General features: G+C 51.7%; 5 protein-coding genes across 16 annotated transcripts in view; 3 read left to right on the top strand and 2 right to left on the bottom strand.

Annotated features, from left to right (window-relative positions):
• The window catches only part of Qrich1 (glutamine rich 1), a 49,179-nt gene extending 45,718 nt beyond the window's left edge, over positions 1 to 3,461 (top strand). For all 4 annotated transcript variants that reach the window (XM_047564065.1, XM_047564066.1, XM_047564068.1 and 1 more), the window contains 3 exons: positions 123 to 274; positions 582 to 672; positions 2,679 to 3,461. In XM_047564065.1, coding sequence (XP_047420021.1) covers positions 123 to 274; positions 582 to 672; positions 2,679 to 2,871 — 436 coding nt within the window. In that variant the 3' untranslated portion in view covers positions 2,872 to 3,461. The remainder of the gene's footprint in view (positions 1 to 122; positions 275 to 581; positions 673 to 2,678) is intronic.
• A 371-nt stretch (positions 3,462 to 3,832) lies between these two features.
• Positions 3,833 to 8,815, top strand: Impdh2 (inosine monophosphate dehydrogenase 2). 2 transcript variants are annotated; one of them, XM_047564074.1, is made up of 15 exons: positions 3,833 to 4,123; positions 4,571 to 4,619; positions 4,819 to 4,920; positions 5,005 to 5,079; positions 5,413 to 5,619; positions 6,101 to 6,188; positions 6,262 to 6,461; positions 6,538 to 6,628; positions 6,725 to 6,820; positions 7,079 to 7,150; positions 7,811 to 7,954; positions 8,051 to 8,195; positions 8,289 to 8,432; positions 8,517 to 8,600; positions 8,689 to 8,815. In XM_047564074.1, the coding sequence occupies exons 1-15, from the start codon at positions 4,026 to 4,028 to the stop codon at positions 8,708 to 8,710; spliced, it is 1,617 nt and encodes a 538-aa protein (XP_047420030.1). In that variant the 5' UTR covers positions 3,833 to 4,025; the 3' UTR covers positions 8,711 to 8,815. The 2 variants fall into 2 exon arrangements, with proteins under 2 accessions (XP_047420030.1, XP_047420031.1); XM_047564075.1 differs by lacking the exon at positions 7,079 to 7,150 and having other exon boundaries at positions 3,854 to 4,123.
• Positions 8,816 to 9,442: 627 nt separating this feature from the next.
• Ndufaf3 (NADH:ubiquinone oxidoreductase complex assembly factor 3) lies at positions 9,443 to 11,068 on the bottom strand. Of its 5 annotated transcripts, none has more exons than XM_047564740.1 (6): positions 10,926 to 11,068; positions 10,505 to 10,546; positions 10,208 to 10,400; positions 9,972 to 10,038; positions 9,773 to 9,873; positions 9,443 to 9,699 (listed from the first exon to the last, which is right to left on the bottom strand). In XM_047564740.1, the coding sequence occupies exons 3-6, from the start codon at positions 10,304 to 10,306 to the stop codon at positions 9,583 to 9,585; spliced, it is 384 nt and encodes a 127-aa protein (XP_047420696.1). In that variant the 5' UTR covers positions 10,307 to 10,400; positions 10,505 to 10,546; positions 10,926 to 11,068; the 3' UTR covers positions 9,443 to 9,582. The 5 variants fall into 5 exon arrangements, with proteins under 5 accessions (XP_047420696.1, XP_047420697.1, XP_047420698.1 ...); XM_047564741.1 differs by having other exon boundaries at positions 11,039 to 11,067; XM_047564742.1 differs by lacking the exon at positions 10,926 to 11,068 and adding an exon at positions 10,822 to 10,840.
• A 2,409-nt stretch (positions 11,069 to 13,477) lies between these two features.
• Dalrd3 (DALR anticodon binding domain containing 3) lies at positions 13,478 to 16,507 on the top strand. Of its 3 annotated transcripts, XM_047563842.1 has the most exons (12): positions 13,478 to 13,678; positions 13,760 to 14,055; positions 14,179 to 14,435; positions 14,515 to 14,594; positions 14,676 to 14,804; positions 15,138 to 15,211; positions 15,308 to 15,369; positions 15,471 to 15,553; positions 15,639 to 15,821; positions 15,897 to 16,010; positions 16,108 to 16,176; positions 16,277 to 16,507. In XM_047563842.1, the coding sequence occupies exons 1-12, from the start codon at positions 13,514 to 13,516 to the stop codon at positions 16,394 to 16,396; spliced, it is 1,632 nt and encodes a 543-aa protein (XP_047419798.1). In that variant the 5' UTR covers positions 13,478 to 13,513; the 3' UTR covers positions 16,397 to 16,507. The 3 variants fall into 3 exon arrangements, with proteins under 3 accessions (XP_047419798.1, XP_047419799.1, XP_047419800.1); XM_047563843.1 differs by lacking the exon at positions 13,760 to 14,055 and having other exon boundaries at positions 14,237 to 14,435; XM_047563844.1 differs by lacking the exon at positions 13,760 to 14,055 and having other exon boundaries at positions 13,479 to 13,678.
• On the bottom strand, positions 16,040 to 23,461 carry Wdr6 (WD repeat domain 6). 2 transcript variants are annotated; one of them, XM_047563840.1, is made up of 6 exons: positions 23,201 to 23,461; positions 17,904 to 20,367; positions 17,718 to 17,801; positions 17,516 to 17,632; positions 17,288 to 17,406; positions 16,040 to 17,188 (listed from the first exon to the last, which is right to left on the bottom strand). In XM_047563840.1, the coding sequence occupies exons 1-6, from the start codon at positions 23,298 to 23,300 to the stop codon at positions 16,725 to 16,727; spliced, it is 3,348 nt and encodes a 1,115-aa protein (XP_047419796.1). In that variant the 5' UTR covers positions 23,301 to 23,461; the 3' UTR covers positions 16,040 to 16,724. The 2 variants fall into 2 exon arrangements, with proteins under 2 accessions (XP_047419796.1, XP_047419797.1); XM_047563841.1 differs by lacking the exon at positions 23,201 to 23,461 and adding an exon at positions 22,856 to 23,176.
• Between the last annotated feature and the right edge of the window lie 101 nt (positions 23,462 to 23,562).

A 23,562-nucleotide genomic window follows, 5' to 3' on the forward strand; every position in this document is an offset into this window, starting at 1 on the left:
CTTGGGTATAGACCTACCCAGATCTGGGAGTGTGGGCGCCACTGAAATACACATGGGTGGAGGGTAAATCATGGTATCCTCCCGGCACCCCTCCTTCTGCCTTGCTTTCACTTGTGGTCCAGGTACTTCCTGTTGAAGACAGTTGACCAGCATATGAAGCTGGCCTTCTCCAAAGTCTTACGACAGACAAAGAAAAACCCCTCTAATCCCAAGGATAAAAGCACTAGTATCCGGTACCTGAAGGCCCTTGGGATACATCAGACTGGCCAGAAAGGTAGGGGAAGAAGACACCTTGCCCTGTATCTATGGGGCTAGTGATGAATGTGAAGGTTGGGTTTTACTGGGTAGGAATTTTCCAGTCCCTTTTCCCCAGCCAAAAACTTTTCTCCTAGAAGCAGGGAACTCTGGACAAGATATCCTCTTCCCTTCCTAGTTATTTCCTGCCTCATCCTTCCCTCCTCCTACCTAATATTTCCTAGATAGGATGACTGAATGCCTGTGGTTCTTAATCTAGGCCTGAGCTAAGACAGTTCTTATGCCAGGTCTGTGATGGTGGTGGTGGTGGGGGGGCTGTTTTATAGTTACAGATGACATGTATGCAGAACAGACAGAAAATCCAGAGAATCCACTGAGATGTCCCATCAAGCTCTATGATTTCTACCTCTTCAAATGGTGAGGAGGCTTTCTTTATACATTGGCTAATGTGTGTATGTATGTGTTTATCCATGTGCTTACTTGTGTGCATATCTTATCTAAGGAGAAAGGCATTCTGTAGCTCCAAACAGAGTAAAATCATTTCTAAAAATATAAATATAGAAACAACTATGTGGCTTTTCCAAAGTAGTGTGCTTGGCATTGACATTAAAAGGGTCCCTGAACCCTAACAGTCACCTTTTTTTTTTTTTGGATACTGAGATTGAACCCAGGGTGCTTAACCACTGAGCCACATCTGCAGCCCTTTTTTGTATTTTATTTAGAGACAGGGTCTCACTGAGTTGCTAAGTGCCTCACTAAGTTGCTGAGGCTGACTTTGAACTCCCAATCCTCCCATCTCAGACTCCTAACAGTTGTCTTATGGAGAAGATATGTTACAGGGAGGCCACTTTCATCACAAACTGAATATGGCCCTGTATCATCCTGGCCCTGTCCTTTTGTCATTGCCACTGTCAACCTTGGGGAGACCCCTTCCTTCAGATTTTGGGTTTTTTTTCTTCTTCCCCCTGCAATTTGGCATGTCATTTTCATAGCAATGCCACAGGATTTTTTTTTTTTTTTTTTTTTTTTTTTTTTGATGGGGGGAGTTGTGGGTCTTGGTATGTCACTTAGATTAAAACTTTCAAGGTTTGTCATTACTCTGCAGAATAATCCTTACATGATGAACATGATCTCTAGTGTACTTCCCTTTGTTAGCCTTATGTTGGTGCTGCTCTGGGCCCTCAATCTACACTAGCTCTTTTACACTCAAGGGCATTATGCTTCTTTGTGTGTGTGGTTTTTTTTTTTTTTTAAGTTGTAGATGGACACAATACCTTTGTTTGTTTATTTTTATGTGGTGCTGAGGATTGAATCCAGTGCCTCAAATGTGCTAGGCTAGTTAGGCTAGTGCTCTACCACTGAGGTACCCAGCCCTTTTTTCTGTTCTCCCCACCGTGCCCTTTTTTTTTGTGTGTGTGTATGTGTGTGTGTGTGTGTGTGTGTGTGTTGCTAGGGATTGAACCCAGGGCCTTGTGCTTAATAGGCAAGCACTCTTAAGGACTGAGCTGTATCCCCAGTCCCGCCCCTTTTCTGTTCTTAAACATAGCTTTTTCAAGAAACTATCAGATTCCCTACCTGTTCCATCTGTTTCCTCTGTAGCACTTAAATCCTGTTACCATTTTTTGTGTATTTGTGTAATATTTTTGTGTATTTGTGTAATATCTTAATTGCTGTCTCCATGAGGTAGGAATTACTTATTATTTCTGCTCGTTTCTTTAATATTGCATCTTGTGCATTCCTGGCATATAGTAACCATTTAATAAACCTTGAATGGATGAATAAATGTTAAGAGGATGGTATGTGCTGAGTATGAAGGAGTACAGCACCACAGTGTGTGTGTGTGTGTGGCAGGGGCAAGGTAAGGGCTCTAGTATCATAACCATTGTTTCTGGGTAGAGAACAATATGAGCCATGGTGGTACACATCTATAATCCCAGCAGCTTGGGAGGCTGAGGCCAGCTTCAGCAACTTAGTGAGATCCTATCTCAAAAAACAAACTTTTTAGGGCTGGGGATGTAGTTTAGTTGTAAGGTGCCTCTGAGTTCAATTCCCAGTATCACCATTCTCTTCTGGCTCGCCCCCCCCCCCGCCCCCCCCCCCAAAAAAAAGTGTGGGGGGAGATAACACTTGGAGATAGATCTTCTGAGCAGTGAGGTTGACTCCAAGTGGGATATAAATGAACTCAAATAGTCAAGCCCAGGGTACCCTAGGAAAGTACAGTCTGATTGATCATGGCTGTCTTTTGTAAAGGAGGGCCAGAAAGGAATGCCTGACACTGGCATTCACAGTAGCCCTCACTAGACATCCTGGAAGTAATATACAATAGCTATATGGCATTCAGATTTCCCCTGTCTGGGAGGTTCAGGCTGGGAGGGTTGAAGTTGTAATGGTGTTTACCTAGCTTTTACTGACATGTTCTTCAGCCCCCAGAGTGTGAAAGGCCGGAATGACACCTTTTACCTAACACCTGAGCCAGTGGTGGCCCCCAACAGCCCAATCTGGTATTCAGTCCAGCCTATCAGCAGAGAGCAGATGGGACAAATGCTGACCCGGATCCTGGTGATACGAGAAATTCAGGAGGCCATTGCAGTGGCCAACGCAAGCACCATGCACTGAGATGCCTCAGTCATAGTACAAGAAAACCCAGCCAGGAAAAACTGGACACACTTTCACACTAAAGAAGAGGCCTCCATTATTTTATTTTCTTTTTTTCTTTTTTTCTTGGTGTAGTTATGAAGCCTTCCGGGCTACTTCTGTTTAAAATGTAAAAGAAAACTTTGCCCTCTTTACATCTTCACAGACCTGCGGCAAACTTCTTGGTCCATGGGGGCTCTAGGTTTCCTGAGAGCCAGGTGTCCTACAAAGTTGCTGGCTGACTTTTGTTTTTTTGGTTTTTTGGTTTTTTTTGGTCTGGGCCCTGGAGAAAGGGTTTGGACTGTTGAGAGAAATGTGGCCCCTTCCCTTCCTCAAGAAAGATGGAATTAATAATGATGGATCGACCCTCCAGGGAATCTCCCCAGCTGGCTTTCCCTCTGGACTGGCAGACTTCACTAGAGGAGCCACCTCTTCATGCTCAGACATAAACTTAGCATCTTAATGGAAGAAAAATGAGGGGGAACTTCAATTATGATTTATTAAAGACAGTTTCTATTGACACCCTCCTTTATGACAAGTGACATTTTAGATGTTAAAGTAAAAACTTTACCATGCCTTTTTTTTTTTTTTTTTTTTTTTTTTTTTTTTTTTTTTTTTTGGCCTAACATTGAGGCCTTAAACCTGAGGCTCCTGTGCCTGATGGAATTCTTGTAACATACACTTGTGTATCATATAAAGATACCACTCTGTTTCTCTTATGTATTCTTACTCTAGTTGTTTATTAAGAATGACGAGCACGTCTTTTCAATATGTTAGTGAATGATGCGTCTTTATTTGGGGACGTACCTGGCGGGACAACAGAAGCTTAGCCTTTCTGGTTCTTCGAACTACCCAAGGTCCTGTGGGAGGGGGTGGAACAGGAAATAGCCCAATTCTCCGGGACGCGGGGCGGGGGGAGTGGCTGGTGTGCCCTTTGCGCAAGCGCCCGTTCCTCCCAGTCAGCTCCACCTCTAACCGCAGGGACGCTGCAGTTCCTCCCGTGCGTACTGCGCCGTGACGTTAACCGTGCGCGCGGCGCAATGACGGAATCGGCCAGCGCATATTGGCGCCGCCCAGACGACCCAGGCCTTTGCAGCGCGGTCCTCGGAGACACGCGGTAGTGTTCCGCGCCGGCAATGGCCGACTACCTGATTAGCGGGGGCACGTCCTACGTGCCAGATGACGGACTCACAGCACAGCAGCTCTTCAACTGCGGGGATGGCCTCACCTACAAGTGCGGGCCTTGGGGTTTCACCTGGGCCAGTAGAGGGGAGGCACTCTGGTCTAAGAGGCCGGATGAGGGCTTAAGTGGAGCCCTCTTCGGTGCGGGGATGGGGGACAGGATCCGGAAATTACCCACCTGTCTCAGGGATTCATTTTGACAGATTCGAAGCGGGGTTGGGTTAGGGGGAGCCATCTCGATGGTACTTAAATTTTCAGACTTGAGACTCCATTTTCTGAACACGTGGAATTGTCAGGGTTCCGGGAGCACTGGTGACAGCTCGGTGGCAGAAAAGGTCACCTGTTACCGTCCCCACGCTGTGCTGTCTTGCCTGTGACACCTGGGTTCAGTTAGTGCCACTCTTTGCTCTTATGCCTTATGGGATGATGTGTGGAGTTGGAGTCTCATGGTACCATAACTCTGAGAGCCCTACTCCCAATTCACTCCCCTCCTCTGCAGCGATTTTCTCATTCTCCCTGGGTACATCGACTTCACTGCAGACCAGGTGGTGAGTATGACCAGGGAAAGGTGGGCTAAAGGTGCTGCTGTTGCCTGGTCTCTGGGCTACCTCACTTGATTGGGTTTTGGGGGTGGATTCTATGGAATCGTCAGCATGCAGGTCAGACAGATCCATTTTTGGGGGTGTCTGATACCACTCTGTGGTATAAGAGGTACTTCACCACACCAGTGGTCCTTTGTCTTCTTAGGACCTAACCTCTGCTCTGACCAAGAAAATCACACTGAAGACCCCACTGGTTTCCTCACCCATGGACACAGTTACAGAGGCTGGGATGGCAATTGCAATGGCGGTGAGCCCTATGGAGTAATGGGAGAAGGCAGGGATACCGTCTTCCCCAGAGACATGCAGTGGTGTCTCTCTGTTTATCCTGTAGCTTACTGGCGGTATTGGTTTCATCCACCACAACTGTACACCTGAATTCCAGGCAAATGAAGTTCGGAAAGTGAAGGTCAGAAGGGCAAGGATCGTGGCCAAGAACTCCTGGGAATTGCACTGAGGTGCAGTGGGGTGGGAGTAGGAGGTTTGTTCTAATTTAGGATACTTTCTTCTCATTGTGGGGTTCAGTTACTTAGGAGAAAGGCCTGAAACCGTTTCTTATGCCATCAGAAGAGCACCAGGTGCACAGTGTTTCCAGCCCACCTGTCACTTATTAGCAGGATTGATTTGATTTGATCCTATAGCACTACCAAAAGGGTAATTTAGGCTTAGACCCCATGCCTAAACCAAGACCCTAATAAAAGTGTTTCAGAGATACAATGCTTTTTCTTACCATCCCCTCCAGAAATATGAGCAGGGATTCATCACAGACCCTGTGGTCCTCAGCCCCAAGGATCGTGTGCGGGATGTTTTTGAGGCCAAGGCTCGGCATGGCTTTTGTGGTATCCCCATCACGGATACAGGCCGGATGGGGAGCCGCTTGGTGGGTATCATCTCCTCAAGAGACATCGATTTTCTCAAAGAGGAGGAGCATGACCGATTTTTGGAAGAGGTAAGTCACTGACAGCATAGCTGAGTTCTGGTAGCCCACACTGAAGAAAGGAGGCCTGTTGCCCATATGACATTTCTCTTCTGCCTAGGAAAACTGAATACCCAGCCACATTTCTGACTGCTTCATGGGGTCCCTGCATTCTCCTTCCCCTCACCAGGGTCTCAAACTTCCAAAATGCCTTTTAGCATTCATGCTTTGCTCTTTGATATCCTGAAGGGGGTGCAGTTCTCAAGGACCATCAGCCCTTCTCTTCTGGTCCTCGTTGTTCCTGTGCAATTTTCTAGTGTAAAAGGCTACTCTGTATACAGTGTAGTCCTTCCTATTCAGTATTACTGTACTATGCTGGTGTGGGAACTATCAAGTTCTCTTGAGGCAGAATGGTTTGGGGTCAGGTATGGGAATGTGGTGGTTTTTGGATCCTGCCCCTTATAGGGCAAGGTCTGTGGAGAGGTCTGGCCTTTATCACTTCCTTCCCTCTTAGATCATGACAAAGCGAGAAGACTTGGTGGTAGCTCCCGCAGGCATCACATTGAAGGAAGCAAATGAAATTCTACAGCGCAGCAAGAAGGGTGAGTCCCAGAGGTGGGAAGGGGCATAGAACTAATGCTCAAGTACCTGATTTATGTCTTACCCTGACTTCAGGAAAATTACCCATTGTGAATGAAGACGATGAGCTGGTAGCCATCATTGCCCGGACAGACCTGAAGAAGAACCGGGATTACCCACTGGCCTCCAAAGATGCCAAGAAGCAGCTACTGTGTGGGGCAGCCATTGGCACGCATGAGGATGACAAATATAGACTGGACTTGTTAGCCCAGGCTGGTGTGGACGTAGTGGTTTTGGTAAGCTACTGCATAAGTGGGGTGGGACAGTAGAGCTACTGTCACATCAGTAATTGGGACTTCTTTCTTGTCCCAGGACTCTTCCCAGGGAAACTCTATCTTCCAGATCAATATGATCAAGTACATCAAAGAGAAATATCCCATTCTCCAAGTCATTGGAGGCAATGGTAAGGCGAGACTGGGCACTGACAATGTGGAGTGGGATGGAGAGCTGGGCTCCCATCTGGACCCTCACATGAACCTTTCCTTCTCCTTTACTGTAGTTGTCACTGCTGCTCAGGCCAAGAACCTCATTGATGCAGGTGTGGATGCCCTGCGGGTGGGCATGGGAAGTGGCTCTATCTGCATCACCCAGGAAGGTAAGGATATTCTTTGGCACAGCCCAGAGACCTTGGCATTGGGTCTCACATGCCCTGGGGTCACTCACTCTTAATGTGAACTACAAGGAGTCCTCTAATAGAGGCAACTCTAGGGCCAAACAGGCCTCTTGAATGGGTGATATGACTTGAAGCAAGACAAGTTCTTGTCATCCCTTACCTGCCACTTTCCTGCCTAGCCTGGCCTCCTTGCTCCTGCTCTGCGCCCTCTCTAAACTCTGGTCTGTTTGTTTTATTTAGCGGCTCCCAAGATCCCTCCAGACATAAAGTCCCACAGCCCCAAATGCCCTTCTACTGTCACGGGCTGCTATAGTAAGTCCGGCCTGGCCCACTGGCCGGCCCAGCTGCCCGCTGCCCACTGCCCAGCTGCTTGGTTGATTGTAGCTGTAGCTCCCGGAGTTTGTGGTGCTAATGGGTGGGCAGGGCAAATAGATATACAGACCATGGTTTGGGGGCTACTTGAGATCACAGCTCCCTTTTCATCCTGAGGTGCTTATATGAGGTGCTTATATAGCAGGCCCTGCTTTGCCCAAATCTTCTGCAGTAGTGGTTCAAGGACCAGCTTTGTAGCCTGCTCTCACATTACCACTGCCCTGATCTTGCCTCAGGTGCCCACTATTCAGAAAGTCTGGGCTTGACATGGTGCCTCTGGGTACTAACTGCACAGTGACTCCTGCCCCATCTGATACCAGCTGGGCGGGGCTTTCCCGGCTGCTAAGACTGCATGTGCCTGAGGCTGCCCTGGACCCTGCACCCATGCACGCGCACATGCAGGGGTAAGGCCGGCAGAGTTTTTTTTTTTTTTTTTTTTTTTAAACTGTTAAAAGGCAGTTGGGGCAGCAGCCATCCCAGACATCTCGTCAGCCCATTTGCAGTCCTGGTGTAGATGTAGCTAAGCTCCTGAGTGCTAATTTTGGCCCTTTGCTCGTTCCCACTAACCCCACCCACCCATCTGTTCCTCCATCTCAACAGTGTTGGCCTGTGGGCGGCCCCAAGCAACAGCTGTGTACAAGGTTTCTGAGTATGCACGGCGCTTTGGTGTTCCTGTCATTGCTGATGGAGGAATCCAGAATGTGGGCCATATTGCCAAAGCCTTGGCCCTTGGGGCGTCCACAGGTGAGGCCCAGTACCCTTAGAACTGGTAGAACCCCCCCCCCCGCCCCCCACCATGCTGTTGAGGTTTTGCCCTGACCGCTCCACATATGTCCACAGTCATGATGGGTTCCCTCCTGGCTGCCACCACTGAGGCCCCTGGTGAGTACTTCTTCTCTGATGGGATCCGGCTAAAGAAATATCGTGGTATGGGCTCTCTTGATGCCATGGACAAGCATCTCAGCAGCCAGAACCGATATTTCAGGTGGGACAGTCAAACCAATTACCCTGTCCCAACTTTTCACTGACACTTTCATCCCTGTTGTAACTTTGTCCATTTCTCTGCCTCTTCCTATAGTGAAGCTGACAAAATCAAAGTGGCCCAAGGGGTGTCAGGGGCTGTACAGGACAAAGGGTCCATCCACAAATTTGTCCCCTACTTGATTGCTGGCATCCAGCACTCCTGCCAGGACATTGGTGCCAAGAGTTTGACTCAAGTCCGGTGAGCTTGGGTAACTGGGACAAGGGACAAGGACTATATTCTAGGGTCAGCTATTACCTACATCTGATCCCTGCCCCTCTTTAGAGCCATGATGTACTCTGGGGAACTAAAGTTTGAGAAGAGAACATCCTCGGCTCAGGTGGAAGGTGGTGTCCACAGCCTCCATTCGTAAGTGATCCTATCCTTGGGTGGGAGCTTCTTCCATGTTTCATCTCTTTCCTCCTGGCCTAAATTCACAGGTGGTCTCTACCTACAGGTACGAAAAACGGCTTTTCTGAAAAGGAATCCAGCATGCCCCCTCAGTTTTTCAATAAAAGTTTGAAAAAAAAGTGATGCCTGATCTTTGAGGTTATCAGGCACATGGTGGGGGGGTCCTGTAGATACAAACAGCACCCTCATTTTGTTCCATGGATAAAAGTGTTCCATGGACCTGCAAAAGAGGTAGTTCCAGTTTAAAAACTTCCTTCTGGGGACTGGGGTTGTACCCAGTGGTAGAGCACTTGCCTCACACCATGAGGCAATGGGTTTGATTCTCAGCATCACTTGAAAATAAAAAAGTATTGTGTACATCTACAACTAAAAAAAATATTTAAAAAAAAAAATTCCTCTGGGGCTGTTCTCAAATCAGTTCTGGCTCCTAAGGATTTTGTCTCACACTGAGAAACTCTGGCTCCTGAGAGAGTTGGGGGATGTTACATTATAATCTGTAATGGGCATCCACAAGGCCTCCTGCTAGCCCAAAGCTCGGCTGCATGGGACCAATTCAAGATTTGGACATGTACTCCCTAACTTGAATCTTTAAAAGGATCTTGGGGAAACTCACAGGGATCCCCTCAAATCTGCATGTTGAGCAAGAAGATCTGAAACAAAATATACTGCCTCCTGGCCTCTCTGAAGAACCAGGGAATCAGCAATAGTTTAGATAAAATAGTGAACCTTGATTTCTCTCACCCCTCACCAAAGGCCCACTGACCCAGCAGCCCCTGGCCAGCAACACACCTGATACAGAGTGGGAGAAGCACATAAATTATTTTCCTGTCAAGCATTAAAGTGTTAAAGTGCCAAAGGAGAGGATAGTGAACACAATGGGAACATCAGCACTTTATAAAATGTGAATGCCCTCCTGGTCAGCTGATCACTTCCTGGTGGTTCATTCTTTGTCTTGGCCCATATATGTGAGTGAAGTCTCTCCAGGTGGGGGGATGAGAACAGCTCCTGCCACTCGGCCTTCATGACACAGGAAGTTGAATGTGGCACAGGCACCCGGCTGCAAAGATAAGTCATTAGTTTCCTTGGGGTTAGGTCTGAGCTCCCACAGCACTTCCCCGTCTTGGACTTACCGTGTCTTGCACTTCGACAGCAATGCCCCTCCGCCTTATGGCTTGCAGAACCTTAGAGTGTAGCCGTTCAGTCCTGTTTCCAGTGCCCACCACAACAATCTCTAGGGAAGTGAGAGATAGCTAGTCTACAACCAGGTCTGTTGAGAGGGTCAGGTAGCCTTTCGGGGCTCAGCGCCTCAAGTCTTTCCTTCCCCCATACCTATTCTGGGCTCCAGCATCCAGAAGAGGGAGAAGCTTTCTTCCGTGATGTCCTGGTAGGATCCCACCTGTACCGGTGGGAGCCAATTTAATATGACAATAAAATATACCCAAGCTACCTTATAGCCGCCCCCGCTCCAAGTTCTAACTACGGGGTAACTAGAAAAGTCAGATCTGCCAGAAGCAGGGAGGAGGACTGTGATTTGGCCTGTTTGCCCACTGCGGGGAAGGGCTCACGTTCCATTGTACCACCGAGTGCGGGAGCAGCGCGCAAGGACCAAGCACTCGATTTCCGTTGATAGTGAAGCCTCGGCTGTTGTAGCTGTCGATGTACATGGCGTGTGGGAACTCGCGCTGCAGCAGAGAAATGTGAGTCCGCTGATACAATTCATCATCCGCTGGCGACAATCGGTACCCACGCCGTGGACCCCTGTGGAGGGGGTAAGGTCAGGGACGCGTGCCGATCTTGGGGTGGGGAGCAGAAGTTGGGGCCAAAGAGGGCAGGATGGTCAGGGGCGCAGGATCCGGGCTTACCACTGCCGCACAGTTTGTAGGAAGCGCGGCACCGGTCGCGTTCTGCAGAGGAAGCGAAGCGGTAAAGCCATGGCCATGGCTTCTCTGAGCGTAGCCGAGTCCCCCGCAGGTATAGTAAGAAGGTAGCGGAATCTGGCCCAGCGTAGCTGCAGCGCCCCTTGCGTCCCGGAGGGGACTGTGCAGCTGAGTCGGGCCAGCGGGCAGTGTTAGCTGTCTGAGGAACGCGCGTCCGCTGGCGCCTCTAGGGTGACAGCACCTGCCGCCCGCCCCTCCCTGATCTCCACCCACCGTCCCAAGGGAGTGGGGACACCTGATACCGTCGCCGCCTTCAGGACGCCTCCTGGGCTGCAGCCTAGGCCTAGCCCCGGGCTCTCAGCCATTATGCAGGGCTCCGGGGACCAGGGGCGGAGCGACCACGCACCTGGTCCTATCCTGCACACCTGGCCGGGGTGTGGATCCGGCCTCCAAGCACCTAATCCCAGGCTCTTGGGAGTCGGGCTTCGTGGGCGGGACGGCAGGCTAAGGTTTCCCTACCAAGTCTCGGAATCACGGCCCTCCCCAACCGTCATTCGCGCGACCGTTGGCTGCACTGCCGCGCGCAGCAGAAGGCGTGGCCGCGCGTGGATTGGCTTCTCGGGAGCGCGAGGGGGCGTGGCCAGGTGATTTCGCCTTAAAATGGCTTCAGGCTTGAGGACAGCCCGAGCCAGCGGAAGGGCACGCCACGGTATGGCTGGTGTAGCTGTTCAGGTGGGACTAACCGGGCCGAACCGGATCAGACGTGAACTACACAGCACCTGGAGCATCATCCCGTCCTCGTTCACTCTGCTCGCGCGTCCCGGGTCTCCCCGCCCCCTGTCCTCAGCCAAGTAAAGGGCCTACTGGCGCAAGACTCGCGGGCGCCCGCGCGGGGTTCGGACATCTCTGCGCTTTGGCTCTGTTCTGGCCTCAGCGGCACATTGTTGCGTTTGCTACCCGCGGGATCGGGTGGGCAGGAGGCTAGGCCCAGTCGGGTCTGGAGTTGGGTTTGCCAGGGTCGATCTCAACGGCCTTCCAGTGGTCCTATGGCTACTGTGTGGGCCCATTCGGCTCCTGGCTGTCTGGGCGCTGGCAGCGACACAGGACAAAGCCCCTACCCCCCACCCCCCACCCCCGAGCGAGGAGATGTCCCCGAAGTGGGCGCGCGCGCGTTGATTTCCTCTCCGGCCCCACGGGTGCGCGTTCCTCTTGGCAGATTCCGAAGCCCGCCCCACCACCATCACCGCACCAGTGGCTCCAGCTGCGTGGGACCGACAGGGCTAATCCTGTCTTGCGGATCTAATCCGGATCGGGACCCGGTCCCAGGGGAGGCTCCTATCTTCCCTCCTATTGTTCTAGGGTCCAGGTGAGCGCCTCGTTCTCACTAGACTCTATTGCACCACTACTCCTGGGACTGGGGATGGGCGGGTTCTGATCTGATCCCAGGGCGAGTGACCTGGGGACAGGAGCCCCCCTCCAACGGCTGGACAGCGGGCAACGGAATCCCAAAAGCAGCTGTTGTCTCCAGAGCATTCCAGCTGCGCTTGGATTTCGTTCCCTGCTCTTCTGCCTGAGCAGCGGCCCTAGCCCAGATGGGGTGGCCCCTAACGCCCAGGCACACTGTACTGGGCCACTCTGGTCTCTGTCCCTCTCTCAGGTGCGCCCTCAGGCTGCAGATGGCAAGCGTAGACATCGAAGAGTTGGGGCTGATAGCCATCTCTGGAACTCCATGGGAGCTTTGGCGAGGGAGGCCCTGGGTAGGTCCGACGGGTAGGGCTGCAATGGCGGTGAGTCCCACAGGGCCACCCCAGCCCACAACTTGCTAAAGATAGCCCTTCACTTCCTGGGGAAAAACCACCCCAACCGTCTTCTTGGACTGAAAGTAGCTGAAGTCCCCAACATGTCGGTGGGCCCCTAACCCTGCTAGCAGCAGCTGTCTCCAGGTCTTGCGCCTATGGCCATGAAAGTGCTTTGGAATGACACGATCACTCCCGTTGAGTGGGCACCCAAGAAGCCATCGGGAATGTCGTGTCCGCCCAGTGCTCTTTCGGAGCCTTCAACAGGGCCTCACAGCTCCCACCCAGAAAGGGACCTTGCTAAGCTTTCCCTGTCCTTAGATTTCCCTCTTTGCCCAAGTTCTGGGCATTCCTACTGCTCCAGAACAGAGATCATGAGTTGGGTTCAATCTCTATTAGAAAGGTAGCAGGGGCTTAAGTTACATTAAAATGAAAACATTTAGAACCCTCTAGGTATACAGAAAAAAAAGAGTTTTCCTGCTGGTAGAAGAGCAGGATGCTCCTATGTTTAGCTGAGTCTTCTCATGGTCGCATTGTTTATTTGGCCCATACTTCTTGAAGTATTAAAGGTTCCCTAGTAAATTACACCAGGTTAAAGGAGAAACATTAAAAACTGGTAATTCTGGAACCATGATGGTTCTAATTCTTCAGGTGACAAGAGAAGGAAACGGGCAATTCTATCGGGTTGGGCATTTATTGGGAATAAAGACTACTTGAATCTCAAGAGAAGGCTTGCCAATAACCTGAAACCACAGCACACAGTTCTTTTAAAAATAAGGTTTTTTAAAAGTAGGTCATGAAAGCGTTTAATGTTACAGCCATATTCCAATGACAACTCGTTCTGACGTTTTCATCACGCTTTAAATGGGGGAAATGAAACATCACACGAACACAAACACGTGAGACTGATGACAAGGTGTCTTCTCTGTGCCCCCACCCCCTCGCAAGAATTTTTTCCTGATTGCTAATGCGGGGCGACGATAAAAGAACCCTTGGCGCGGAGGGGACCCGGGTCCAGAAGTGCAGGAGGGCCACACTGAGGGAATGCCGGGCAGGTCAAACGTGTCTGACTAGGCTCACTCGCGCCCACCTGTCCATTTAAGCGGACCAGCTAGAACCTCCCATTACCGTTCGGCCCTACCGGAAGTTCCACCTCCGAATATTTCACTTCCGGTTTCGGTCGCTCCTTCCGGTCGCAATGGCGACTGGGCGTCTTGGGGTTAGGGATATGCTGGGGGCCCTTAATGCCGCCTTAGGACCTGGAGGTCCTGTGTGGTTCAAGGAGACCCATGCCCGGCACCTGCGTATCCGAGATTTCTTGGCACCGCGACGCGCCCTACGGGCGCGCTTCGGGGACGAGCAGGTATGCGTGAGTCCGGCGGGAATGTGAGTCACAAGGGTTTCAGGGAAGTTGCGATCCGCTCACACGCCTGTCTGCCTGCAGGTGCCGGAGCATGTGTTGCATGCGGTCGCTTGCCTGCAGGGTCCTGGTGTGGCTCCAGTGCTGTGCTGCGCGCCGACACCCGCGGGTTTGTCGCTGCAGTTGCAGCGACCTGTAGTCTTCGAGCGTGTCCTTGGCTCAGTGGCCTCCTATGCCACGCCTACCAGACCTGCCTCGCCAGGACCGCGAATCGTCCTGCACTGCCCAGCACTGCGCTGCAGCCCTGGCACACTCAGCCTGAGCCAGCTGCGTGCAGTACTTGTGGCGGATCACCTGGCGCGAGCTCTGCGCGCTCAAGGGTGAGCGCGGACTTGAAGCCAGAATGGAGAAAGGCGGGAATCTTTGGGTACAGCCTCAGGGTGGTAAGCCTTGGCGATCTGGGACTCGGTGCCCAGGCTAAGGTGGCCACCCTCGCTTTGCAGGATGTGTGTGCACCTAGTGCCTGCCGTGCAGGACCCACACATGTCAACCTTCCTGCAGAAACTGAGGGTGGACTGGCCTACTGCCTCGGAAAGAGCGTCGATTGAAACCCTGAAGAGCCGCGTGCATGCAGGGTTTACCTCTGTGCATGATGGGGAGAAGTTGCCCCCTGGCGTCCTGGGAAGACTGTGCCTGAAGGATCTGGTGGAAGAACAGAGCCACAGGGCTGGTTATGACCCCACTGTGGACAACTGTCTTGGTAGGACCTGGAGCCTAGCAGAACCTGAAAGGAGGAAATACCTCTCAGTCTCATCACTTGTCTGTTGTTTTCTTTGCAGTGACTGAGGACCTGCTCTCTCTGCTGGCTGAGCTGCAGAAAGCTGTGCAGCATTGGCCTGAGGACAGCAACCCAAGCCTGGTTAGTAACTTCCAGTTCCATAAGCCTCCGGCAAACCAAATAACCTACATTTCTGCAGTATCTGTCCTTTTCCTTTATAAGACAGTGGCCCCAGATGCTGGTGAAGACAGCTGCATGGTTGTACATGTGGTGAGCTGTGAGGAGGAGTTCCAACAACAAAAGTTGGACCTGCTTTGGTGGAAGTTGGATGACCAGGCTCCACCCAGACAGGTAGGTTAATGATAATAGGCTCCCTCAAACTGAGAGAGGCTCATTAACTGGTGGGTCCAGAAATTGAGACTTGAGCTTGGGAGAGATTAAATGAGAAGGCATGTGCAACAGTTGCAGAAACCCTGGAGAAAGTGGAGTCTGAAGACACATCCCAAGAATACTGAATAATAAGATAAAGAAACTGTACCATGCCCTGAGGGGCTGGGCTTAAAAGGGAGGCACTGTGCCTGGTGAATACAGGAGGGAGGGTAGAGGGACCAGATTTGGGTTTCTTTATGGACTTTTGGCTGGAGTGCAGTGCCAGTTGGGCTGAGCCCCTGCTGTCTTCCACAGAAGCACTTGGTCTGTGGCCCAGTAAAAGTAGCTGGTGTACCTAGCACTCTGATGACTGCCTCTGAATACTATGAGTAAGTGAGGCCAACCTGAGGCAGGGTGGTTGAGATCGGGAGGTAGAGATTTTTACTGGGACCCTACCTACTGGTTCTCTTCTTTTCAATATGCAGGTCCCGGCATACACAGGTGTGCAAGGCCTCAGCTCTGAAACATGGTGGCAATCTGGCACAAGGTGCTCCTGGGAAACACTGGCTGTGCCATAGAGTAAGGCCAGGTTATTTGTATCCCTGTCCCTTGTTTGCAGAGACTGAAATACTAACTTATACTCCCCAGACCCAGACTGGACAGAGATCTTTGGGGTTCTTTCCGTGGCCACCATCAAGTTTGAGATGCTAAGCACAGCTCCACAGAGTCAGGTGAGTCTGGATACCTCACAGGACTAAGGCGGGAGACAGGGTATTATGTCTGCTCTGTCTCTCAAACTGTGTCCTCATTCCCCAGCTCCTCCTGGCCCTGGCTGACAGCAGCATCTCCACAAAGGGCACAAGGAGTGGCATCTTTGTCATGTATAATTGTGCCCGTCTTGCCACGCTCTTCGAGGGTTATAAATGCAGTATGGAACAAGGTCTGTACCCCACTTTCCCACCTGTGAGCAGTCTGGACTTCTCGCTGCTACAAGATGAGGTGAGTGCCCTTCTTGGGTATCTTACACAAGTAGGAACATTGGACTTTCCCTTCTAGCACCCTTGTGCCCCACAGGGGGAGTGGTTGCTGCTCTTCAACAGTGTCCTTCCCTTCCCGGATGTGTTGAGTCAGACTGCGGTCCTGACCTGTATAGCCCCAGGGCTCCATGTCACTGCTCGCACAGAGATGGTGAGGCACAGAAAACCAGAACAGACATGTCATACTCTATTCTTTATTCTGGGATGGGACACAAAAGACACGGGCCAGTAACTATCTCTGTCTCTAGGTATGCAAGTTCCTGGTACAGCTCAGTATGGATTTCAGCTCATACTATAACCGGGTACATGTCCTAGGGGTGAGTACACAGCAAAAGTGGGTACAAGGGAAGTGTAGAGGGGTTCAGGTTAAAGACAAGGGAAGCAAAAAATGAGACCAGCAGGTTCCTTCTTTTCCAGGAACCTCGGCCACACCTCTTTGGTCAGATGTTTGCCCGCCTGCAGCTTCTGAAAGCTGTGCGTGAGGTGCTCCACGCTGGCCTGGCTATGCTGGGCATCCCTCCGTTGAGCCACATCTAAAGCCACAGAGGGCCAAGTATCTGGGAATGTTTGTAAAATTATCAACTGGAAGAAACTTAAAACCCCACAGACTTTAGGAGCTTGAAGCCAAAATAAATTGCTTGTTACAAAGTTATGTCTGCTATGGGGAGTGGGGCATATTCTTGGTCTACCTAGGCAGTACTCTACTCACCTCCAGCTTCTGCTCTGGAGTCAGGAACCTACAGCCTCCATCTCCACCCCTCATCCCCTCCACAAGGCACACTGGGCATGGGCACAGACAGTTGATTCCTGCTCTACTATCTGTGAACAGAACCCTTACCCAGCACACCAGCCATCATGGGACACCTCAGTCATACCAGTTGTAAACCTCAAGCCCCTGACCCCCAAGAGCACAGCGATGGCCAAACTCAGGGCTCACGGGCCAGCAATCCATGTCAGCCACATCTGGCACGTGGTACACAGTGCTGTTCATGAAAGTGGGCTCACCATGCCCCAGACGCCAGAAAGTTAGCCGTTGGTCAATAGAGGCTGAGACCATGAGGCTTGTGCTTAGGATCTTGAGGCCTGTCACATGGGCAGCATGTGCACAAGGAACAGAGTATTCTTCAAGCACATGCAACTGGGGCACCAGCTCAGCCTCCCCCACAGCATCTTCCAGCTCTGGCATCTCCACAGCAAGCTTGAAGAGGTGCAGGGAGCCATCCTCACTGCCACTGGCCACAAGATGGTGGCCCTCATGTGTTGGTAAGGTGTGCAGACTGTTGACACCACAGCTATGGGCCTGGAGGGTTAGGCAGGGAGTGCCCAGCTCTGAAAGAAGAGGTTGGTTTTTAGGGCCCTGCCTGCCTCATGTGTGAGGGCAAAGTGAGAGCTGGGAAGGACAGTCATGGCTATACACTAACTACTCACGGTAGGGAAACCCAGGGTGCACTGGAGGCTCCAAGATGGTGGAACCACGGTCCAGCACGGTGGTGAGATCCCAGAAGGCTATGCTGCCATCAGTAGCTGCACTGCAGAGAAGCAGCCTCCTGGGAATCAGGAAAGGGCAGCCAGGTCAGTGAGGAATGGAGAGAAGCAGGAACCACCCCCCCGCCCCAACACACCTAACCCATGCAGGACTGTCATTCAGCCCCTTACCGCCGCTGGTTGGGTGCCTCATGGGTAAAGGAGTGGACTTTGAGGACACACCGCTTATGGTGAAAAGTTTCAGCAAGGAGCTGTAAAATTCGCCCAGAGTCCTGCAAGAGAAAGAGCCTGGGGGCCAGGAGGTGCCCAGCTCAGAAGCCATGCCAGACAACCTTACACCCTATCTCCCCACCTACTGGCCTCATGCTCTCACCTAACTGCCCCATCGCTACAGGCTGCAGCCACAATGGGGCCAAGGCCAGCCCGGTCAAGTTCACAAACAGCAAGGGACATGTACCTACAGTAGAGAAAATACAGTGTCAGGTGGAGTCTGAAAGCCTGGGAACACTACCCAGGGCTTGCCCTGCATGTTTCCACCCCATTCCCCTGTGCATATTACCGGGTCTCAGGATCCACCTTGACCATCCGATGCCGATTGCGCTGCCGATCCCAGTATTCATCCAACCGGTGAGATGAAAGGTGCATAACGTGGCAGGCAAGGCGGCTTGGGGTGCTGGGGTCAGGAGTGACCATGATGCTGAAGCAGTGCATCTCGGCTCGGCCCCCTGCTGACACTACATGAGCTGTCAGACCTGGCCGAGGATCCTGAGGGCCACCTGGGGTGCCAATGCCCCACACAGCAACCGCACGCACAGAGGAGATATGGTTACATATAGCTGTGAGTGCATGGGCTGAACCTGTGGCTGTGGGGAGTGCCAGGACACAGACAGTAGTGTCCTCACTGCACGTAATCACAATATCTGTCAGGCCAGGGCCCTCATTACCAGGCTCTAGGTAGTCAGGCTGCTCAAAGCTAGGCACCTCATATTCAGGCCCCAGAGTGATGGTGCCCACACGCTTCACACAAGTGATCTCACGGCCATGCAGACCTTCCCGAAGAATCACATGTGGGCGGGTGCAGCCACCCAGAGCCCGGTATAGCATGACATCTCCGTCCTTGAGGTAGGCAAAGGCCATGGCTGCTTCAGTATCTGAGAAGGCCCAGGAGCGGTGCCCTCCACCACAGTTGATGATATGCAGCTTCTCGTGTGACCGGGGACTCCACACCACAAATTCATTGGCATGGAAACCCAGGATGACCATACTCCCATCAGGCACCATGCGAAGCCCAGCCACCCAGTTCATGCCTCGACAGGACTTCTGGCGCAAGACTGGCTGAAGCTGGCCACCTTGCACAAAGAGCTGGTAGTAGGTGCCATCGCGCCCTGTGGTGTACACATAGCCACCATGGCAGGTGACCGAGGTCACACCCTGCTTCCCATGCAGAGAATGGAGGGTAGACACAGGGCCCCACCCAGCCACAGCATTCCCACTACCACTCCCTCCCATGGGTGCCTCAGCAATAGCCTTTCCTCCAACCCCAGAGTCCTTAAGCAGACCTGGTCTGGACGGGAATAGTAGTACAGAGCCGCGGCGGTCACCACATACCAAGAAGTCACCTGGGGGCAGGAAGGCACTGCATGTGTGCCATCTCTGCTTGCTTGGGGGCAGCAGATACTGGCAACGCTCCTTGACAAAAATGGCCTTGCCAGAGGGTGCGGCTGAAATTTCCAAGCAAGTCACAACTCCGCCAGGGCCTGATGCCAGCAATAGGAGTTCCTCATAGCCACGCAGGGCCCAGCTCAGGCTGTGCACCTTCCCATGGAACAGGACTTGATCCACAGCAGCAGTTGGAGTGTTGATGGGGACAACCTTGACACAACCCTCACCATTGGCCATGGCACACAGTCCGAAGCCCTCAGGACCAGGAGCTGCCTCCAGCAGGCAGTAAGACTGGAAGTGCTTGTCTTCTAGAAGCTGCTCCCAGCACTTAACCTCAAGGTCATAGAGGTAGAGGGCCCCTGTATCAGTCACTGCCAGTAGTCGCCAAGATCCAGCCAGTGTCACGGCCTTGAGGGTACCAGGCCGGCTAGGGGACTTGAAGCAGAGAGCTGAGACCCCCAAGCCTGGGTAGCCACGCCCTACCAGATGCCATAGCCGAATGCCTGAGTCATCACCCCCAGTGATCACCCATGCCTGCCTTTCATGAGCAGCGATGGCCCGGATTCCACGGCCCTGGTGGCCTCTAAAGGCTTGGAGGATCTCACCTTCGTGGCTCCACACCAAGCAGACACAGTCCTCTCCTGCACTGATAAGGTAATTCTCTAAGAGTTTGACCTGCCACACACGGGCACTGTGCCCAAAGCAGTGACCAATATTCTGCACCCGACCCCCAGGCACCCGAAGGTCACCCACCTTCCAGATACGGACACTTCGGTCTTCTGAAGCTGTTGCCAGCAAGCCCTTGCTTTCCAGGTATGACATGCTGAAGATAACACCTACATGGCCGCTGACCCGTCGGTCAGGTGCCACCGGCTTGTTGTCTACTAAAGCAGCTGCTGGGTACCAGACTAGGAGCTGATTGGAAACAGCACCTGCCACAATGGTCAGCTCCTTCCAGGTGTCTCCAATTAAGCAGGCTGAGGAAAGGGTACACCTATCTGTGCAGGGTACGTCCTGCAGCATGCATCCTATCACAGGGTCATACAGCACCACTGAGTTGTGGCCCAGTGCCAAGGCGACGTTGCCCTCAAGCCAGCGTACATCCCAGATCCAGTCAGACATATTCCATAGGCCAGAGCGCCAGAGCTCCCGGAAGCGGCTCTGGCCCCAGCTAATTTTCACGATTCGGAGACCCTTGCTCCCAAACACAGCTACCATGGCCTCCGAGTCATCTCCATTGGGCTCTGGCCGCACTCGGAAACCATGGATAAGATAGTGGCCAAGTAGGTTCTGCACTCGCTTCATCATTCGCAGATGCCCGCCCAAGTCCAAGCTGTACACCAGGACATCAGGTCCCTCACCTAGACAGAGGTAAAGAGTCATATCAGAATCACTCACCAAACTCTGATGACTCATGGAGAGGAGATGGGGATAGGGAAACTTTTCAGCATACAGCCTATGAATGAATTAAGTCACAAAATCCTCCAGCTTGAACCTTGGAAAACCCTTCATCTCATCTTTAGCTGGTCTTCCACTGCAACTTTCTGCTCTTCTTATTAATCACCACTGACATTCAGTTCATCATGAACTCCTAAAACTCACAGTTCCCCTCCCTCTCACATTCAGATGGGAACTCCCTCCCTCACCTTTAGTTCCTGACTTCTCAGTTTCTCTACTTCTACATTTATTCTTCCTGATCCTCCCTTCACCAGGAGCAAGGCTGTGCCCAGTAAGGCAACCTTTCTCACCTTGAGGCCACAGCAACTTCCCTCCTGATTTCCAAGAACCTATTCCCTGGGTCATAGAATATATGAGTGTATTCAATATCAATGAAGGGAAGTAGCAGAGGCAGCCCACACAATTTGTATGTGTGTATGTATGTGTGTGTGTGATACTGGAGATTGAAACCAGAGCCTTACACATGTTAGGCAAATATTCTACGGAGCTACATCCCCAGTCCTATTTTTATTTATTCATTTATTTATTTTGAGACAGGGTCTTGCTAAGTTACCCAGGCTAGCCTCAAACTTGCAATCCTCCTGCCTCAGCCTCCCAAGTTACTGGGATTACAAGTGTGTGCTACCACACCAGGCGGCAGCAGCTCATACTCTGGTGACAAAAGTGTGGGCTTGAGTCCTAGCCCTACCACTGCTCAGTAGTGAAAGACCCCTCTGTGTATGGAGGCCTACACTTAGAGAGTTCTGGCACAGAAGCAACATAAAGAGCCCTTAGAAGGCACAGATGTATAGTCATCAGAGCCTACATGGGATTTGGGACATATCAGAAACAAAAGAGAAAGTAATTTCTTCTAGCTTCTGTGCAATGTGTTCAATTTGTTTCCCTTCTCCTTCCCTTTTTTTGTGATACTGGGGATTATTGAACCCAGGGGTGCTTTCTCTTCTTATAAGAGCAATAATACCCTGTCTCAAAATTTTGGAAAAAGGGTTATGAATTTTTCTCAGTGGTATGGCAGTTGTCTAGTGTGTGGGAGGCCCAGGGTTCAATCCCTAGTACTGCAAAAATAAATAATCCCTAGTATTGCATAAATAAATAAATAAATAAATAAGGAACTAGGGGTGTAGCTCAGTGGTAGAGCATGTGCTTAGACATGCAAAAGGCCCTGGGTTCAACCCCTGCATTTTATATATTTGAGATATACACACATAAATATACACACATATGTACACATACACATATATGGGTGTATGTACACGTTCATACACAGACACACACACACACACACACATCTTAATCCAGTGATTCTCAGCAAGAGGCAATTTCCTCCCAGGAGACATTTGGCAATGTCTAAAGACATTTTTGGTTGCCATAATTAGGGGGTCGTGCTACTGGCAACTAGGACCAGGGATGCTGCTAAACATGCTACAATACACAGACAGTCCCTCACTTAAAGAATGATCTGATCTCAAATATCAATAGTGGCAAGACTAAGAAACCTTGTTCAATCTTATAGGACTAGATGAAAGTCATGGGAGGCCAACATGAAGGCACAACATTTAGGGTGAGGATTCAAAAATAAAGAACTGTCAGCTACAGGAAGCAGGGAAAATGGGGTTGCAGCTTTCTTGGCAGAGGAAACAACAGGTTGATGGCTCTGAATTGCACAAGAGCTTTAGGTAATGTGGCAGGAAATGAAGGGCTCAAGAAAGGGCTAGAAAGAATGCAACTGAGGGGTCATGAAACATGAGGATAGAATCCAGGGATTTGTGCATACTAGGCAAACACTCTGTCACTGAGCTACACTCCAAGACCTACTCCTGGTCTTTAAAATGAAAGAACCAATCAATTACATTTTCCCTTTAAAACTTTTGGGCTGGAGATGTGGCTCAGTGGTAAAGTCCTTGCCTAGCATGCACGAGGCCCTGGAGGTAATTCCCAGTACCAAAAGCCAAAAAAACCTATGCTATCCATCCCACCACATGCACATTCATATACTTGACTCTTTTAGGGCTGGTAGTAGTGTACTTAAGGCCTGATGGCCAGTGCCTTGCCTAGGAACCCTTATAAAGCTCACAGTACCATCATCAGTCACTAATGGCTTCACGTCAAGCCTAGGACTGAGATCTCAGGTCTTAAGCCTTTGTAAATACATACTGAAGCATGTGCACCAGTCCTCAGATACCCCAACCATCTCGATAGGGGCCTCAGCTCTGGTCTCTCTGGGCAATGCCCTACTCAAAGGTCTCACGCGCAATATTTCGCGACACCACCCTCTTCAGAGGACCTTCATCGCCCACCTATCTTTTGGGGAAGAGCCTCACCGCCCATGAGAGGCCATATCCCTGCCACGCCCCCCACCCCCCACGCCAAATTCTTCACCTCTGGGCTTACCCGGGCGTCCTCAGGAGAGGCCAAATATCCGCCCAGCTCTTCGGGACACGCACCCCACTCCCCCAGCTTCGAACGACTGCGTTCTCCACTCCTTCCCGCGTCTCTTCCCACCCTTTCCACGTTGGGTCCAACGTGGGGCTGTAACAGCCGCATCAACTTTCTGTCTCTCCGGCCCAGCTCTCCTTGGTTGTCCCTAGTTACGCCATCTCCTGGTCTCAGTTCCCATCTTCCAGCCCGCCTCATCCGGCCACCAGTCCTCCTCGAGGCATCCCTTTGTCCCTACGGCCCCGCCCAAGTGGGCGCTCAGTTTTTTAGCCTACTAGCGCGCCTCAAACCAAGCCTCACCCGCCAATAGCCGGTCCCCAACACACTCCAATCCGGTGACCGGGAGGAGTATGAGCTCGGAGGTTGCCCGCGGCCAAACGTAGTCACCGAGGGCGTCCATGTCCGCCTTCTGGCAGCCTCCGCTGTCACCGCCAAGAAGGGAGCTGCACTCTCGCGAGAACGAGCCCTCCCTGCGCGCCTCGTTGCGGATCAACTGAGCCCTTAGCTACAGGTAGCAGAGGCCAGGGCCGCCCAGCTGCGGACATCCAATGAAGACCCTTTGCCGCACACAATCCAGCTGATGATTGGTGAGTCCCGCAGAGGACCCTCGCCCCGCCCCCTCACATGACGTTTGCCGGGTAGCTGGTGGCGTCTCCCCCAAC

Source organism: Sciurus carolinensis, chromosome 9 (genome assembly GCF_902686445.1).
Source record: "Sciurus carolinensis chromosome 9, mSciCar1.2, whole genome shotgun sequence".
In the NCBI taxonomy this organism is placed as follows: domain Eukaryota; kingdom Metazoa; phylum Chordata; class Mammalia; order Rodentia; family Sciuridae; genus Sciurus; species Sciurus carolinensis.

What these genes read in the sequence shown, in the direction of transcription:
- Impdh2 (XM_047564074.1), top strand. Translation starts at nt 4,026, where the DNA reads ATGGCCGACTACCTGATTAGCGGGGGCACGTCCTACGTGCCAGATGAC. An exon ending in GGGGATGGCCTCACCTACAA is followed by an intron (nt 4,124 to 4,570) that starts GTGCGGGCCTTG and finishes CCTCCTCTGCAG; the next exon opens with CGATTTTCTCATTCTCCCTG. An exon ending in ATGACCGATTTTTGGAAGAG is followed by an intron (nt 5,620 to 6,100) that starts GTAAGTCACTGA and finishes CTTCCCTCTTAG; the next exon opens with ATCATGACAAAGCGAGAAGA.
- Ndufaf3 (XM_047564738.1), bottom strand. Translation starts at nt 10,581, where the DNA reads ATGGCCATGGCTTTACCGCTTCGCTTCCTCTGCAGAACGCGACCGGTG. An exon ending in CTACAAACTGTGCGGCAGTG is followed by an intron (nt 10,401 to 10,504) that starts GTAAGCCCGGAT and finishes CCCCCTCCACAG; the next exon opens with GGGTCCACGGCGTGGGTACC. An exon ending in CTGTCGAAGTGCAAGACACG is followed by an intron (nt 9,700 to 9,772) that starts GTAAGTCCAAGA and finishes TTATCTTTGCAG; the next exon opens with CCGGGTGCCTGTGCCACATT.
- Dalrd3 (XM_047563842.1), top strand. Translation starts at nt 13,514, where the DNA reads ATGGCGACTGGGCGTCTTGGGGTTAGGGATATGCTGGGGGCCCTTAAT. An exon ending in AGGACAGCAACCCAAGCCTG is followed by an intron (nt 14,595 to 14,675) that starts GTTAGTAACTTC and finishes TTCCTTTATAAG; the next exon opens with ACAGTGGCCCCAGATGCTGG. An exon ending in ACCAGGCTCCACCCAGACAG is followed by an intron (nt 14,805 to 15,137) that starts GTAGGTTAATGA and finishes TGTCTTCCACAG; the next exon opens with AAGCACTTGGTCTGTGGCCC.
- Wdr6 (XM_047563840.1), bottom strand. Translation starts at nt 23,300, where the DNA reads ATGGACGCCCTCGGTGACTACGTTTGGCCGCGGGCAACCTCCGAGCTC. An exon ending in TGGGGACCGGCTATTGGCGG is followed by an intron (nt 20,368 to 23,200) that starts GTGAGGCTTGGT and finishes ACCTCTGTCTAG; the next exon opens with GTGAGGGACCTGATGTCCTG. An exon ending in GAGGCACCCAACCAGCGGCG is followed by an intron (nt 17,407 to 17,515) that starts GTAAGGGGCTGA and finishes CCTGATTCCCAG; the next exon opens with GAGGCTGCTTCTCTGCAGTG.